General features: G+C 42.7%; 1 protein-coding gene across 2 annotated transcripts in view; it reads right to left on the bottom strand.

Annotated features, from left to right (window-relative positions):
- LOC144595965 (integrin alpha-6-like) overlaps window positions 1-16082 on the bottom strand; it is a 60794-nt gene extending 44712 nt beyond the window's left edge. For both annotated transcript variants that reach the window (XM_078403953.1, XM_078403954.1), the window contains exon 1: window positions 15828-16082. In XM_078403953.1, coding sequence (XP_078260079.1) covers window positions 15828-16003 — 176 coding nt within the window. In that variant the 5' untranslated portion in view covers window positions 16004-16082. The remainder of the gene's footprint in view (window positions 1-15827) is intronic.
- Between the last annotated feature and the right edge of the window lie 327 nt (window positions 16083-16409).

Raw genomic sequence — 16409 nt, 5'->3', positions numbered from 1 at the left:
GTTAATGCAGACCTCTGCATCCATCATATACCACAAGTGGGTCTTTTCAATAATGACTGTGAAATTTTGCAAGTCAGTGAATGCCATCAATGATGTCTACATGCAAACATGCATCATATAGTACTATTTCTTACAACAAAAGAACTTGTTTTATTATTTAAACAAAGCATCATTTCGACTCAAAAATAATCCAACATATTCTGAAGCCAATAATGATCGGCACAATAGGGGTTTCCTGTGACATTTTATTTATAGCTTACAACTTTTCCCCCCATTCAGACTGCTCTCTTAATCTCATGCTATTCTCATGATTTGACAGTGCCTCAGTGTTGTAGTTCTTTAATTACTAGCCTTCAGTTTCCAAGCGCTGTTACCACACTGATCACTCAGAACCCACAGCACAGTGACGTTATCGTTAAAGGCATCATTGCTCTGTAGCTACATATTTAGCAGCTGAAAGTCAGTCACTGGCAAACATTAGCAGCATTAATTAAATTTAACAAACTATGGAAGCAGGTAGTACTTGTCAATTTTTAATTAAACGAACAAATTATGTCCTTGGTTCAACTGCTTGTTAGCCAATATGCAGCCGCGGACTAGAAAATCCTAGTGACTAAGTTCGGCATGGAAGGAAAAATTGCCTGCAATTCCCAGAATTGGACAACCGACAATCTTTATGAAATCATGCATTCAATATACAGAAATGCACAGAAGTTACAACATATACTCAAGACCCTTTCGGTCCAACCATTTCATTTGACCTCTCCTCCTCCTACAAGCAAACAGTCCTAATCCACATTGTCGCTTTCATCAATCTATATTCCAGACTATTTAATACATAGATCTAGAAACTCCTTTGCATGGTGCAACATATTACTGCCCTACAAGATGGAATTTTTATCAAAACTCCATGATGTAATGGCTACACCGCAACTTTTTGTTTTGGGTTCTTCATGTGCTTGGCACACATGCACTGAATTAGTGGACACATCCAGTATTGTCAAGTGTGTGAGGCACAATTTTGATGGTACTTTCATGCTGTTCTGCAAATACATTCCTACAACCAGCATATGCCTCACCCACTGAATTGAACTTTATCCAGAGGCTTAGTCTGTGGCAATGTTAGAGTATTTTGGTATTATTAGTTTATTATTGTCATGTGTACAGTGCACCACTGAAAAACTTTGTTTTGTGTGGGTTCCAGGCAAATCACACTACATGCGAGTACATCAGGTCGCATAAAAGAAAAAAGAAACAGAATTTAGAATCTAGTATCACAACAGCAAAGAAAGTCCAGATTAAAAAACTGCAAGTAACAACAATGCAGATCAGAAGATCCTAAATTTATCCCGAGCGTACAAGAGGACCATTCAAGAGTTTGATAAAAGCAGACGAGGCAGTTCTTGAATATAGTGGAATGTGCTTTCAAGCTTTTACATCTTCTACCCCAGGGCAAACACCACAGGACCGTGAAGAAGATAGAAGGAATGGGGAGTGGGTGTCCTTAATTATGCTGACTGCTTATTAGCCAGTGTAAAGTATAGATGGCGTATTGCTAAGAATTAGTAAGCATTGAAAATTTGTAAGAATCACTGGATACATGTCAAATTTCCTTAACTTTACAGTACTTAAGTGGACAAATCATCGCAAATCACTCATTGGTGTATAAAAAGATGAATTTTATGAAATGCTCAAATTTAAATGAGGTTTTCAAAGTTGGCCCAGTGTTAAAACTGTAGATTTGCCACTGCTACACGGGTGGTTTTAAATTAAATAGTGGGGGGGGGGGGGTGTTTCAAATGGGATAGACAAGGATGGAGCTAAAGGGAGAGTATAAGAATAATTAAGAAACATCGGAATTGACGATGTAGAGTCACTGTGGATAGAGTTGAGGAATTGTAAAGGTAAACAGACACTAATGGGAGTTATCTATAGACCCCCAAACAGTAGCCCGGATATAGGGTGTAAGTTGCAGTCGGAGTTTAAATTGGCATGTAACAAAGGTAATGCTACTGTAGTTATGGGGGATTTCAATATGCGAGGTAGACTGGGAAAATCAGGTTGGTTCTGGACCCCAGAAAGGGAGTTTGTAGAGTGCCTCCAAGATGGATTCTTAGAGCAGCTTGCACTGAAGCCTACCAGAGAGAAGGCAATTCTGGATTTAGTGTTGTCCAATGAACCAGATTTAATAAGGGAACACAAGGTAAAGGAACCTTTTGGAGGTAGTGACCATAATATGATTAGTTTTATCTGCAATTTGAGAGGGAGAAGGTTAAACCAGGAATGTCAGTGTTGCAGTTGAACAAAGGGGACTATGAAGGCATGAGAGAGGAGCTGGCCAAGGTCGAATGGAAAAGGATCCTAGCAGGAATGACGGTGGAACAGCAATGGCAGGAATTTCTGAACATAATCCAGAAGATGCAGGACCATTTCATTCCAAAGAGGAAGAAAGATTCTAAGGGAAATATGAGGCAGCTGTGGCTGACAAGGGAAGTTAGAGATGGAATAAAACTAAAAGAAAAGATGTATAAGATAGCAAAGAGTAGCAGGAAGCCAGAGGGTTAGGCAACTTTCAAAGGACAACAGAAGGTAACAAAATGGGCAATACGGGCTGAAAAGATGAGGTACGATGCCAAGCTGGCCAAGAATATAAAGAAGGACAGTAAAAGCTTCTTTAGGTATGTTAAGAGAAAAAGATTAGTAAAGACAAATGTGGGCCCCTTGAAGGCAGAAACGGGTGAAAATATTATGGGTAACAATGAAATGGCGGAAGAGTTGAACAGATACTTCGGATCTGTCTTCACTAAGGAAGACACAAGCAATCTCCCAGATGTACTAGTGGACAGAGGATCAAGGGAGACAGAGGGATGAAATAAATTTGCATTAGGCGAGAAATAGTATTGGGTAGACTGATGGGACTGAAGGCTGATAAATCCCCAGGGCCTGATGGTCTGCATCCCAGGGAACTCAAGCAGGTAGCTCAAGAAATCGTGGATGCAATGGTGATCATTTTCCAATGTTCAATAGATTCAGGATCAGTTCCTGTGGATTGGAGGGTAGCTAATGTTATCCCACTTTTCAAGAAAGGAGCGAGAGAGAAAACGGGAAATTATAGACCAGTTAGCCTGACATCGGTGATGGGGAAGATGCTGGAGTCAATTATTAAAGAGGTTAAAATGGTGCATTTGGATAGAGGTAAAAGGATTGGTCCAAGTCAGCATGGATTTATGAAGGGGAAATCTTGCTTGACCAATCTACTGGAATTTTTTGAGGATGTGACAAGTAAATTGGATGAAGGAGAGCCAGTAGATGTAGTGTATCTAGACCTTCAGAAATCCTTTGATAAGGTATCACACGGGAGGTTGGTGAGCAAAATTAGAGCACATGGTATTGGGGGTAGGGTATTGTCATGGATAGAGAATTGGTTGGCAGACAGGAAGCAAAGAATAGAAATAAACAGGTCCTTTTCAGAATGGCAGGCAGTGGAGAGTGGAGTGCCGCAAGGCTTGGTGCTGGGGCCGCAACTATTTACAATATATATTAATGATTTGGATGATGGAATTAGCAGTAACACTAGAACGTTTGCGGATGACACAAAGCTGGGTGGCAGTGTGAACTGCGAAGAGGATGTTAGGAGGTTGCAGGGTGCCTTGGACAGGTTGAGTGAGTGGGCAGATGCATGGCAGATGTAGTATAATGTAGATGAGGAATTGTAAAGGTAAGAAGACACTAATGTGAGGTTATTCACATTGGCGGCAAAAATAAGGAGGCAGTTTATTATCTCAATGGTGTCAGATTGGGTAATGGGGAAGTGCAACGAGACCTTGGTGTCCTTGTACACCAGTCACTGAAAGTAAGCATGCAGGTACAGCAGGCAGTGAAGAAAGTCAATTATTGGACTTAATAACGAGAGGATTTGAGTACAGGAGCAAAGAAGTCCTTCTGCAATCGTAAAAGGGCACTGGTGAGACCATATCTGGAGTACTGTGTGCAGTTTTGGTCTCCTAATTTGAGGAAGGACGTCCTTGCTATTGAGGCAGGGCAGCGTAGGTTCACGAGGTTAATCCCTGGGATGGAGGGACTGTCATATGAGGAAAGATTGGAAAGACTAGGCTTGTATTCACTGGAGTTTAGAAGAATGAGAGGGGATCTTATAGAAACATATAAAATTATAAAGGGACTGGACAAGCTAGATGCAGGAAAAATGTTCCCAATGTTGGGCGAGTCCAGAACCAGGGGCCACAGTCTAAGAATAAAGGGGAGGCCATTTAAAACTGAGGTGAGAAGAAACTTTTTCACCCAGAGAGTTGTGAATTTGTGGAATTCTCTGCCACAGAAGGAAGTGGAGGCCAATTCACTGGATGAATTTAAGAGAGTTAGATAGAGCTCTCGGGGCAAGTGGAATCAAGGGATATGGGGAAAAGTTAGGCACGGGTACTGATTGTAGATGACTCCGCCATGATCACAATGATTGGTGGTGCTGGCTCGAAGGACTAAATGTACTCCTCCTGTACCTATTTTCTATGTTTCTGCACAGAAGAGTGATTTATTTGCTTTGAATGACTTCCTTTTACAGAAGCTGCCAGATCTGTTGAATGTATCAAGCATTTTCTGCTTTTGTTTCAGAAAGTCAATCCAAATTTGTCAATTTTCAAATTTTACCCAGGAATGCTGATCTAGGATTATGACATCCCCTCTGGAAGATGGGTTGGTACTTAAATGTGTTCACATTACTAATTAAGAACAAGTGTAAGAGCAGTTTGTGATATGTCAATGAAACCAAGCCAAGCAGAAGCAAAGAAATGTGTAGGAAGGAACTGCAGATGCTGGTTTACACCGAAGACAGATACAAAACGCTGGAGTAACTCAGTGGGACAGGTAGCATCTCTGGAACGAAGGAATGGGTGAGGTTTTGGGTCAAGACCCTTCTTCAGACTGAGAGTCAGGGGAGAGGGAGACAGATATCTCTATTCATTTCATTCCTTCTCTCCAGAGATGCTGCCTGTCCACCTGAGCCACTCCACCATTTTGTGTATATCTTCAAAGGAAACAAATTTGGGAATCAACGATTTATTTTGACCAGATGCTACTTTGAGCGTTGATGTAGTATCAGTAACTATGATGTTCTTTTCTTGAGAAATGTTATGGAAAGTTTGAGAGTTTACAATAACTATGTAACTGAGGTTGAGTTTGGAAGTTTTGGAATCTCATATTTGCTTACAGCAGATCTTCACAAATTCATAACCACCATTTCTCCAGCAGCAAGAGTGGGACGCAGAGATGGGTAATGGTCTTCAATTGGAGGCTAAGGGCCAAATGTAGGCTCCATTGCAAAGAGGTGCTCATAACTGAGATGCAATTGCAGGAGCTTCTATGTTGTATATTGGATGCATAGGTAGAGGTTCAGTTTCTTGTACATGGTCAGAACAGTAATGGAAAAGGTTCTATCACCATACATGGCTGCATATTTTTACCATCTCCCGAACAGTCATACTTTACCAGTAGCCATGAAAGTGACCATTATCTTCAATCTCTACAGAATCCTCAGAATCCTCCCAGAACTTGACTAGACACATATGTGGGCTCTTGCAGCTGGCCACTCACATGTGTCAAGACAGATGGTCTACTATTGGTGAGACCAGCCCCAATGACCTGGTACTTAGGGACGAGGCTCAAGATACCTTCCTACAAGTGCAGGCTGTAATTGGCTGCATTTATGTCACCACCAGATCACTCATTAATTAATTTCATTTCATTGATTCCATTTATGTCCAAATAGTCTGCAGTCTCAAGCTGAACTTTCCTCGTGTAGCTCGCACAATTCATTCGACCTGCTGCACTCAACCCAGCCGATTTCTGAAAAAGGCATTTATGGATCTTCCCCACCCTGATGCATCAGTCAACATGCACTTTCAAAGCCTTCAGGAATTGTCATATTCTGGAGTGAAGTAGTGGGAGTTGAGATCAAACTCAAAGCGTAGGAGTAAACGGGTCGTTTTCAGAATGGCAGGCAGTGGCGAGTGGAGTGCCGCAAGGCTCGGTGTTGGGGCTGCAACTGTTTACCATATATATTAATGATTTGGAAGAAGGAAATTAGAAGCAACACTAGCTAGTTTGCGGATGACACAAAGCTGGGTGGCAGTGTAAACTGTGAAGAGGATGTTAGGAGGTTGCAGGGTGACCTGGACAGGTTGAGTGAGTGGGCAGATGCAGTATAATATAGATAAATGTGAGGTTATCCACTTTGGCGGCAAAAACAAGGAGGCAGATTATTATCTCAATGGCGTTAGGTTAGGTAAGGGAGAGGTGCAGCGAGACATGGGTGTCCTTGTACACCAGTCACTGAAACGTGGTGTGCAGGTACAGCAGGAAGTGAAGAAAGCTAATGGCATGTTGGCCTTCATAACAAGAGGAGTTCAGTTTAGGAGGAAAGAGGTTCTTCTGCATTTGTATAGGGCCCTGGTAAGACCACATCTGGAGTATTGTGTACAGTTTTGGTCTCCTAATTTGAGGAAGGCCATCCTTGTAATTGAGGCAGTGCAGCCTAGGTTCACAAGATTGATCCCTGGGATGGCAGTACTGTCATATGAGGAAAGATTGAAAAGACTAGGCTTGTATTCACTGGAGTTTAGAAGGATGAGAGGGAATCTTATATAAACATATAAAATTATAAAAGGACTGGACAAGCTAGATGCAGGAAAAATGTTCCCAATGTTGGGCGAGTCCAGTACGAGGGGCCACAGTCTTAGAATAAAGGGGAGGTCATTTAAAACTGAGGTGAGAAGAAACATTTTCACCCAGAGAGTTGTGAATTTGTGGAATTCTCTGCCACAGAGGGCAGCGGAGGCCAAATCACTGGATGGATTTAAGAGAGAGTTAGATAGAGCTCTTGGGGCTTGTGGAATCAAGGGATATGGGGAGAAGGCAGGCACGGGTTATTGATTGTGGACGATCAGCCATGATCACAATGAATGGCGGTGCCGGCTCGAAGGGCCGAATGGCCTCCTCCTGCACCTATTTTCTATGTTTCTATGTTTCAAACAGCAAGATTCAGAGAGTAATGAAGGAGCAGCATAGTTTAGTGCCTCAAAGCTGCAAGGTTCATAGAGCAAGAATGCCATCATCCTGCATCTAAATGGGAAGCTCATTTGCTTTGATTCCTTAACCCAGATAAAGCAGTCATATAGTCATCTATATGTGCCCAGCCAAACCTCATTACTTGTCAGTACACAACTTCCTCATTCCAAGCAGACAAAAACTACTTCCTGCAGAAGACCAGAAAATGTTGTTAATTATCTTTTAATTAAAGTTCAATAATAGAAACTTAAGACTTTGACTTTACACAAGACCTCTATTTACAGACATTCATGCAATTAGCAAGATACAATCTTTGAAGAATATGCAATGCAATCCCTGTGGCTTCAGACAGTTGAGATGCCCAGATTTATGTTCTGACACCAGAAATTTCAGAGATCCTTCCATAGTTTGCTTCAATACTTTCATATCCCCTCTCCCAGTGACACCTGATCTGCTCAGTGCTTCAAGCACATTATATTTTATTTTATGATTGGTTGTCACCTCATGACCTTCCTGCACTTTCATTCCCATGCGCTTCAGAGTATATTGCTGCAGGACAGTGAAGTAATGAATGCCAAGGTCAAAATATTATATTTCCCCTTAAAAAGGTGCAACTTGTTGCACGCAAACTCTTGGAGACTGGATTCCACTCTTTAGGAAGCTAACATTTCCACGGACTAAGATGCCATTATAAAAGCCTGAAACAATGTGCTATTCTTCCACAAGACAAGTTCCTCCAGCCAAGAAAAAGCAAAAAAATGCTGAACATGTCAGGCAGCATCTGTGGAAATGAAAGCAGAGTTAATACTTCAGTTCAAAGCCCCTTCATCTCATGCTTCAGGTCAAAATATTAGAGTCTTTGATCAATTCCATTGGCTGTTTGTGTACTTCCAGTATTTTCTGGTTTCTCCTACCTATACCTCCCAAAATCATGGATTTGGTTAAACTGATTATAATCTATAGTTATAAGCGAGGAGTGATGTCCTAGAACGGGATTAGAGAACAGACATGGGATGTTAGATCCCACCAAAGGTGAGGTGGATGTATAATTCACCAGCCCATTTATGGGAACAGGTATCACATCTTACAAGCAAGGGATAATGATTTACTGATCGTTGGCACGTTATTTGCAACAGAGAGCAACTAAGCACCTAGATGCGTAGAGATTGTAAGTTATTTCTGCGACTGTGTGGGTTCCTCCATTCAACATCCTGAACATGCATTATCAAGTTAACCATCTACCTAATGTCACAGCTAATGTAGGTTAATGGCAAAAATGCAAAGAGGAGTTGATGGACATGTGAAAGAGAAGGAGCTGCAGGGAAACAGAACTAATGAGGTTCCTTCTGAGGAGCATGTACAGAATCACTAGCCTTCTGTGTTTTTACAAGAATAGGATAAGCTGTTATTACAAATAAGAAATTCCTAAACTTTTATCTTGTTGCACCTTTTGGCAACACTACAGCATGAATTCCTGGCCCTCCGAAACAAGGTCAGTGCCCCGTAATAAAATATTTCATGCAGATTATCCCTTCCAAGATTTTTTTTAATGAACAGTTGATTGTTAATTTTATGAATTTTTACAAAGGACTCCATTTATGTTACTGAAGAAATGCACTGTCAGAGAAAGTAATTTGGCTGCTTTCACCAAAGAGAGGAGAATGCAAAGCACATACTAACATTTTGATCGCCTTTTAATAAAGAAAGGACAAGATTTGTCTTTAGTCACAAAACTTGCAGTACAGCTAGCAACCAGCTGTGTAGCAGTTTATCTGGTGGGTTGTTGCACTTTGTTTTGGTTGTCCCATTACATGAGGGATGTGGAGGCTTTGGAGTGGATGCAAAAGAGATTTACTAGAACATTGCCTGGATTACAGGGTATTAGCTATAAGGTTGGATAAACTTGTACCGTTTTCTTTGGAGTTGAGATCGGAGAGACCTGATACTAACTGGGATGACGAGGGAAGCATATACGATTGCGGCATTTAAGCAGCTTTTAGATAGGCATATGGATATGCATGGAATGGAGGGATATGGATCATGTGCAGACAGATGAGATTAATTTGGCATTATGTTTGACAATCATTGTGGGCTGAAGGGTCTCTTCCTGTGTTGTACTGTTCCATCTTCTAAAGAGTTATCGTGCCTGAAATGAAATTAAAGGACCTTTTCACTCCTCCATTGCCAAAGGCATCAATCAGTTCTTGCTGGATGCACAACCCTCTTCTAGAAACTCACGCAAATGGCTGTTTATCATGGAGCCAATATACTGTGCACCAACAGACTAACTGACCCAGCAGGGATCTACACAGCTGAATAAATTTAATTGACACCTAAAACAATTCAACAGGACGAATGACCTCCTTTCTGATCTTTTGGGATCTACAGACACTCATTTCTCTGCAGTTTTCATTGAATACCCGTCACAATTTGGAATTCAAGCCGATTTATCTCCTGCTGAAACTGGAGGGGACATACTTCCACAAGATAAACTAAAAGGTCAATTGGAGTCTGCCAGATGGAGCTGAAATGTGCAAAGTTAACATAGCAGCAGTGACCGACTTCCATCCCCTGCCATAAACACATGTGCGTTCATGCACAAGCACACACTAGCGGAGTTTACTTTAAAATAAAACAAGTTGAGTATGTGCTAATGTCCAGCCATGAGGAACTGAATTAATCGAAACTGGTTTTACTTATATATCCACACACACACACACACACACACACACTAGTTCAAAATATTTCACATTTCTTTGAACAGCAATTAATCAGCAATTTTATGGGTCAAACTATCTAAACCAAGTACCTTATACAGCTGCATCTGTACAAATACAATATTTCCTCAGTCTCGAGTGGCAAGCATGCCTTCAATAACCTGACAATAGTGTGCCAGGGTACTTTGAAGGAAAGATATTGACAGATGGAACACAAGCAGGATTTTTTTTTAAATCAGTCATTTGAAAATAATATGTTTCCAACCTTGCAAACAATGAGATGCTGCTTTACAAACCGTCTTAGGGCACATTTGTGATTGACGTTTGAATGCGGTAACATTTTTGCCTCCGAATCAGATGCCCTGGTCAACATTAATCCTTTCATTAACATCAGATATCTGTTATTTTCACATTGCTGTTACCAGAAGAAGTTAGATGCTGTGTTTCCTACAACACTGACTAGATTTTAAAAATAGTTATTTGGCTGAAAAGCATTCTAGGATGAGATAAGGCGATCATAATGCTTGGCAACATTAGAGATAGGTCTCTCTTTCTAAAACTCAATATCTATCACTTCACAGGTGGCTTTACCTAGAAAGAAGAATTCCAAACTTAAATACTGCAATTTTGCAGGTGCAAAATTTGCTGAAATTTTAGCCCATTGCACCTCAAATGTCACGCTAAGTTCAGGGCATCTTCACAGATGAACATAATAAGGACCCCATGAATAGTAAGGATAAAGAATAACATTATTACACTTCAACAAAGTGCTAGAGCAACTCAGCAGGTCAGACAGAATCTGTGGAGAGAACGGACAGGCAACAATCAGATTGGTACTCTTCTTCAAACCGATTGTCGTTGGGGGGAGAAAGCTGGTAAAAGAGGTGCAAACGGGACAAAGCGGGACAAGAGATAGGCAAATACAGATGACGTTTTGATTCGCAAGTGGGTGGAATCAGTGAGAAAGGCAAGAAATGAAAAGGAGACCAAGTTGTGTTAGGCAAGGAGAAAACGGCAGTCACGGTGGCACAGCGGTAGAGTTGCTGCCTTACAGCAAATGCAGCACCAGAGACCCGGGTTCAATCCCGACTACGGGTGCTGTCCATACCGAGTTTGTACGTTCTCCCCGTGACCTGCGTGTGTTTTCTCCAAGATATTCGGTTTCCTCCCACACTCCAAAGATGTACAGGTTTAGGTTAATTGGCTTGGTGAATGTAACAATTGTCCCTAATGGGTGTAGGATAGTGTTAATGTGCAGGGATCGCTGGTCAGCGCGGACCACATGGCCGAACGGCATGTTTCTCTCTAACTAAACTAAAAGATGAATGCAATATAAAGCCAAAGGAAGGGTTATAGGTGGAAGGGGTCAGGGTAGGGGAAGGGGAATGGGGGGGGGGGGGGGGGGGGGGATTAAGAGGAAATGAGGGACTTGGGGTTGGGAGATTATTGCCTGAAGGTGGTGATAGGAGGAAGGCGACTGAAGTGTGGGAATCCAGGCAACCATTTCGGTAAACACTTGCACTCTGTTCGTCCCGGCTTGCTGGATCTCCTGGTTGCCAACCTTTTTAACTTACCTTCACAATCTCATGCCACCATTTGTGTCAATAGACAATAGGTGCAGGAGGAGGCCATTCGGCCCTTCGAGCCAGCACCGCCATTCAATGTGATCATGGCTGATCATCCACAATCAGCACCCCGTTCCTGCCTTCTCCCCATACCCCCTGACTCCGCTATCATTAAGAGCTCTATCTAGCTCTCTCTTGAAAGCATCCAGAGAATTGGCCTCCACTGCCTTCTGAGGCAGAGAGTTCCACAGATTTACAACTCTCTGGGTGAAAAAGCTTTTCCTCATCTCCGTTGTAAATGGCCTACCCCTTATTCCTAAACTGTGGCCCCTGGTTCTGGACTCCCCCAACATTGGGAACATGTTTCCTCTAGCGCGTCCAATCCCTTAAAAATCTTATGTTTCAATAAGATCCCCTCTCATCCTTCTAAATTCCAGCGTATACAAGCCTACTTCTAAATTCCAGCGTATTCATGCCCTGAGACTAAGTTGGTTTTTCCGGGTAATCTGGTTTCCTCCCACATCACAAAGACGTACAGGTTTGTAGGTTAATTGGCCCTCTGCAAGTTGCCGAGGACGAGGATGACAAAGTGTGATAACAGAACTAGTGTGGTCAGCGTGGACTCGGTGGGCCGAAGGGCCTGTTTCCACGCCATATGTCTAAAAACAACACTAAATCACTGCTCCAGCATATCATAATATCGGGCGCAGCAGTAGAGTTGCTGCCTCACAGCGGCAGAGACCCGGGTTCCATCCCGACTACGGGTGCTGACTACAGAGTTTGTATGTTCTCCCAGTGACCGCGTGGGTTTTCTCCGTGATCTTTGGTTTCCTCCCACACTCCAAAGACGTACAGATTTGTGGGTTAATTGGCTTGGTAAAGTTGTAAATTGTAGGATAGTGTTAGTATGCGGGGATCGCTGGTCGGCACAGATTCCATGGGCCAGAGTCTGTTTCCGCAATGTATCTCCAAACTGGGTCCCAAACAGAGGGAGCTACAAATGTTTTCAGTGTGTAGTCCTTGGCCTCCACCATTGCCAGAACAAATGGCACACAAAAACTGAAGGAAGAACACCTCATATTCCACTTAGATAGCTTACAACCTAATGGTATGAATGTTGAATTGTCCAATTTCATATAATGCCTCACAACCTCTCTCTCGTCACATTCAGTCCTTCAGTCACATTGCTCCTTTCCCCACCTTGGTACATTGCTCTCCGTTAGCAAGACCCATATGTCCCTTTTATTTCCTCCTCTTTTACATCCCGTCACATTCCTCTTGTATCCCTCCCTTTACCTTTATATTTTATTCCTCTTCCCTCATGTTTTCCATTTCACCTCTAGCCTTTGTCACTTATTCTACACGTCTACCAAACACTCCTCATCTGTATCCACCCATTACCTGCCAGTCTTCGTCTCTCAGCACCTCTTTTCCAGCTTTTTCCCCACCCTACTGCAATCCGTCTGCAGAGAAATGTTTTACATCCTCGATCTAATTAAAAATTTCTCTTACAAAAAACATCATTGCAATGGTTTAAGGCATAAAGCAGTGCATTACTTTCCTCGAGTACTTATTTGTCAAAAAAAATCTAAGAATCTGTCAGGGAGTACCTAGAAATATAATTCTTAAGTATGAAGTGTGTTCCTCCTCACAAATATCTGGGAACTTGAGCCCCAAATGGAAGACCAACCAAATAACTATTGACAGCCAACACAGAATCATATCCATAAACCAGTCTCTTCCATCGCCATCTTTACGTATGTCCCACCCTACCAGTACAAATACAAATCAAATTTGTCTTTGCTCACTTTGACTAAACTCAAGAATGTTAAAGGCTGCAAAAATAAAATGTGATCAGATGGCTTGGTCCCATCATTGAAAGAGTAGCCACCGTCTCTGCAACATTATTCAATGCTCTCCTTGCAAGCACAAATTCTACCCAATACAATCTTAAATCATTTTGGAAATTGTGCCAATTCTTTTCTAACGCCTCATTCTTGTAACCCATAATACCCTTCTCACCATCTCTGCAAGTTCCAATTTTCATAATACACCAAATTTCAAATACTCACACCTATTTAAATACTTCTTGAACATCATTAAAACTTATGGTTGGTCTTATCTCCTTCACTCTTCAGCTACAATGGATACAATGTTAGTTTGCAGAAACTTTTGGCATTTGGATCCCTCTGCAAAGATCACCCAACAACACCTCCCTCTTGTTACTCACACACTTTTAAACGCCTTTCATCAAGATTTTCCTACAATAACCTGGTCTAACTCTTCAACTTCTTCCTGCCAATACCCTTTTAGTTGTGCAAGGCTTTGGGTATATTCTCAAATTAAAAAGGGACTGCATACAATTTGTTGATCTTGCGAAAATGAATGGACCCATTATGATCACTAGTTCATCACACAGACAAGACTTCCCACCACAGACTCCATCTACACTTCACACTGCCTCCGAAAAGTAGCCATCATAATCAAAGACTTGTCCCACCCCAGTCGTTCCTTCATCCTGTATCTATCTATCCAGCAGAAAGGTGCAGGTTTAAAAGCACGTGCCAGACTCAGCTTCTTCCCCTCTATCAGGCTTCTTTAACTGATCTGTTTAGCTAGCATGCAAAACAAAGCTTTTCAGTGTACCTCAGTACATGTGAAAAGAATAAACCAAACATGTCAAACACAACTGTACTTTGCTACACATTCCAACAATACACAGGTTGTGACAAATGTGAAACAATTTCAACGAACCCATTTATTGGGGGTACAATGGAATAAACAGAATCCATCAGATTTAACTGATTGAAAAATACAGTAGGAAAACAGGCCCTTCGATCCATGCCACCATCGATCACCAATAAACTAAACTAAAAAACTGATCCTATGTTATCACACGTTTGCATCAATTCCCTACACACTAAGGGCAATTTTACAGAAGCCAATTATCCCACAAACCCAAACGTCTTTGGGACGTTGGGAGGAAGCCAGACCACTCGGTTTAAATCCACGCAGTCACACGAGCGTGCAAACTCCACACCAACAGCACACGAGGCAGGGATCGAACCAGTCTCCAGCGCTTAAGCAGCACCTCAGTGCGGGCCATTGAGTCTCAAGAACTGGTTTACTTTTTAATTTGTTGTCACATGTACCAAGGTAGTGAAAAGCTTTTTTTGTTGTTGCGTGCTGTGCAGTCAACGGAAAGACTAAACATGACGCTGCCTGACCCGCTGAGTTACTCCAGGAATTTGTGTTGTGTTCATCTTCGGTGCAAACCAGCATTTGCTGTTCCTTCCTAAACAATCAAGGCGTCCGTCCCTCCTTGCGACTTGTCCCAGGGTCTTTAATGCCAAGGGGAAAGATGGAAATGCATTCAGCAACAGGTTTTACTTGCAAGACCAGGCTGGCCTCCGCACCGACCTGCAGGCCAGGCCGTCCGGGCGTTACTGTGGCTGTGCGCCCCAGTCATGGCGGTGCAGCGGAGGGCCGCGCACCATGGCAACCGGACCCGCCGCCCGACGCGGCGATGGGCGAGGCCCCTCCCCCTCCCCACCCACGCCCCTCCCCTCCCCCACCCAAACCCCAGCCATTCAAAGCACCACTCTCGCAAAACAGTTTTTGGCAGGTTTTGTGCTGATGCACATTCCGTGAAAGTTGCTCTCGCCACCCCGTCGCTGCATTGCAACGTGCAAAAAAATATTTGCAAAAAGAAAAAGATTAGAACAAAAGTCCCTGAAAAAGTTGCATTTGCTCAGTTAAATGTTTAAAAGTTTCAATGCTGGAGTTGTAACCTTCTTCAATTAAAGGACAGTCGTTTGTATGATAATAAAAAGGCTTTTAGGATTATTTGCACTGAAGACAATTGCGTGGGGTCATCCCGGCTCCAACTTTGCAAGATTCCTGTGATCCCCTTGGAGGAGTTAGCGGTGCGAGGAGCAACACACACGGGCGGCGCTGCCCTGCATACCAATGATGGGCTTCACCCTTCACCGCTTTGCTTTCTTTAATCGGGGCGAGACACCCAGCTACAATCTTAGTGAAATATCTGCAACCTTTTTACTTCTAATAAAGATCTTAAATATTTTAAAACATTTCAAAACCAAAAGACCGACGTAGATTAATGGGAATCAGAGAACAACCAAACACTACGGGCAACGGCAGCGTCTCCAGCCAGGGTTTTCCTGGAGTGGCGGAGTGGCGGAGCGACCTCAATGTCCCAGCGCCGGCAGGCTTGGGGAGGAGGGGGGAGCTCAACAGGTATTGTAGCCGCTGGCGGAAACTTCTCGCTGCACTTGTTTAAACCTTTGCGACAAGTTTTTAAATTCCATGCGCCTGCTCGAATGCAATTGCTCAGTGAAGGTGCGCGAGGTTACACCATAACGCGCAGAGTTCACACTTTGCACTCCTCTCTCCAACTCTGAAAGTAGCGTCCTCGAGTAAAATAAAAATCATATGTATCCATACTTACATTATTTCATTTGAAGGTTGTAACTGATGGTGCATAGCAAGAGAAAAACCAAACAGGCTGGACTTTTTTCCGACTTTTTTCATGACATTTTTCGTATCCAAATTGAAAGCTAAAGTCCATTCCTTGAGGGAAAACAAAGACAGGTAGATAAGAAGCCACTGCTCTGCAGCCGCCATATCAGCAATGCCTTCGAAAATCCTCCTAACGTTATGTCTCCCGTCTGATTCTGAGTAGCCGCCTTGTGTGGCAAATCACATTATATAAAGTGACGGTGACGGTGACGCCCCGCCTCTCTCTGCTCCGATCAACGCCTCGCACACTTCAATAAAGAGGAAGTAACCCGACCCCAATCCGCAACTTCAGTCCCTCCAACCCAGCCCGGCCCAACTTGACTTTCGTGTCTTAATATCGCCGCTCAAACTTGTCCCATTCCAACAAAAACAATGCAGGTATTTCACTCAGCTAATCACGAAGAACATGCCTGTGGATGTTTTAAGTGACTTACCTTAGCAGTGCTTTCGTGAGAATCATTGCCTTATTGTTGCTAATCAATGCAAATCTGTAATCAGCCACTGTTTCTTA

Source organism: Rhinoraja longicauda, chromosome 8 (assembly GCF_053455715.1).
Source record: "Rhinoraja longicauda isolate Sanriku21f chromosome 8, sRhiLon1.1, whole genome shotgun sequence".
Lineage (NCBI taxonomy): Eukaryota > Metazoa > Chordata > Chondrichthyes > Rajiformes > Arhynchobatidae > Rhinoraja > Rhinoraja longicauda.
The sequence above is the reverse complement of the archived record's forward strand: the minus strand, read 5'-3'. Positions and strand labels throughout refer to the sequence as shown.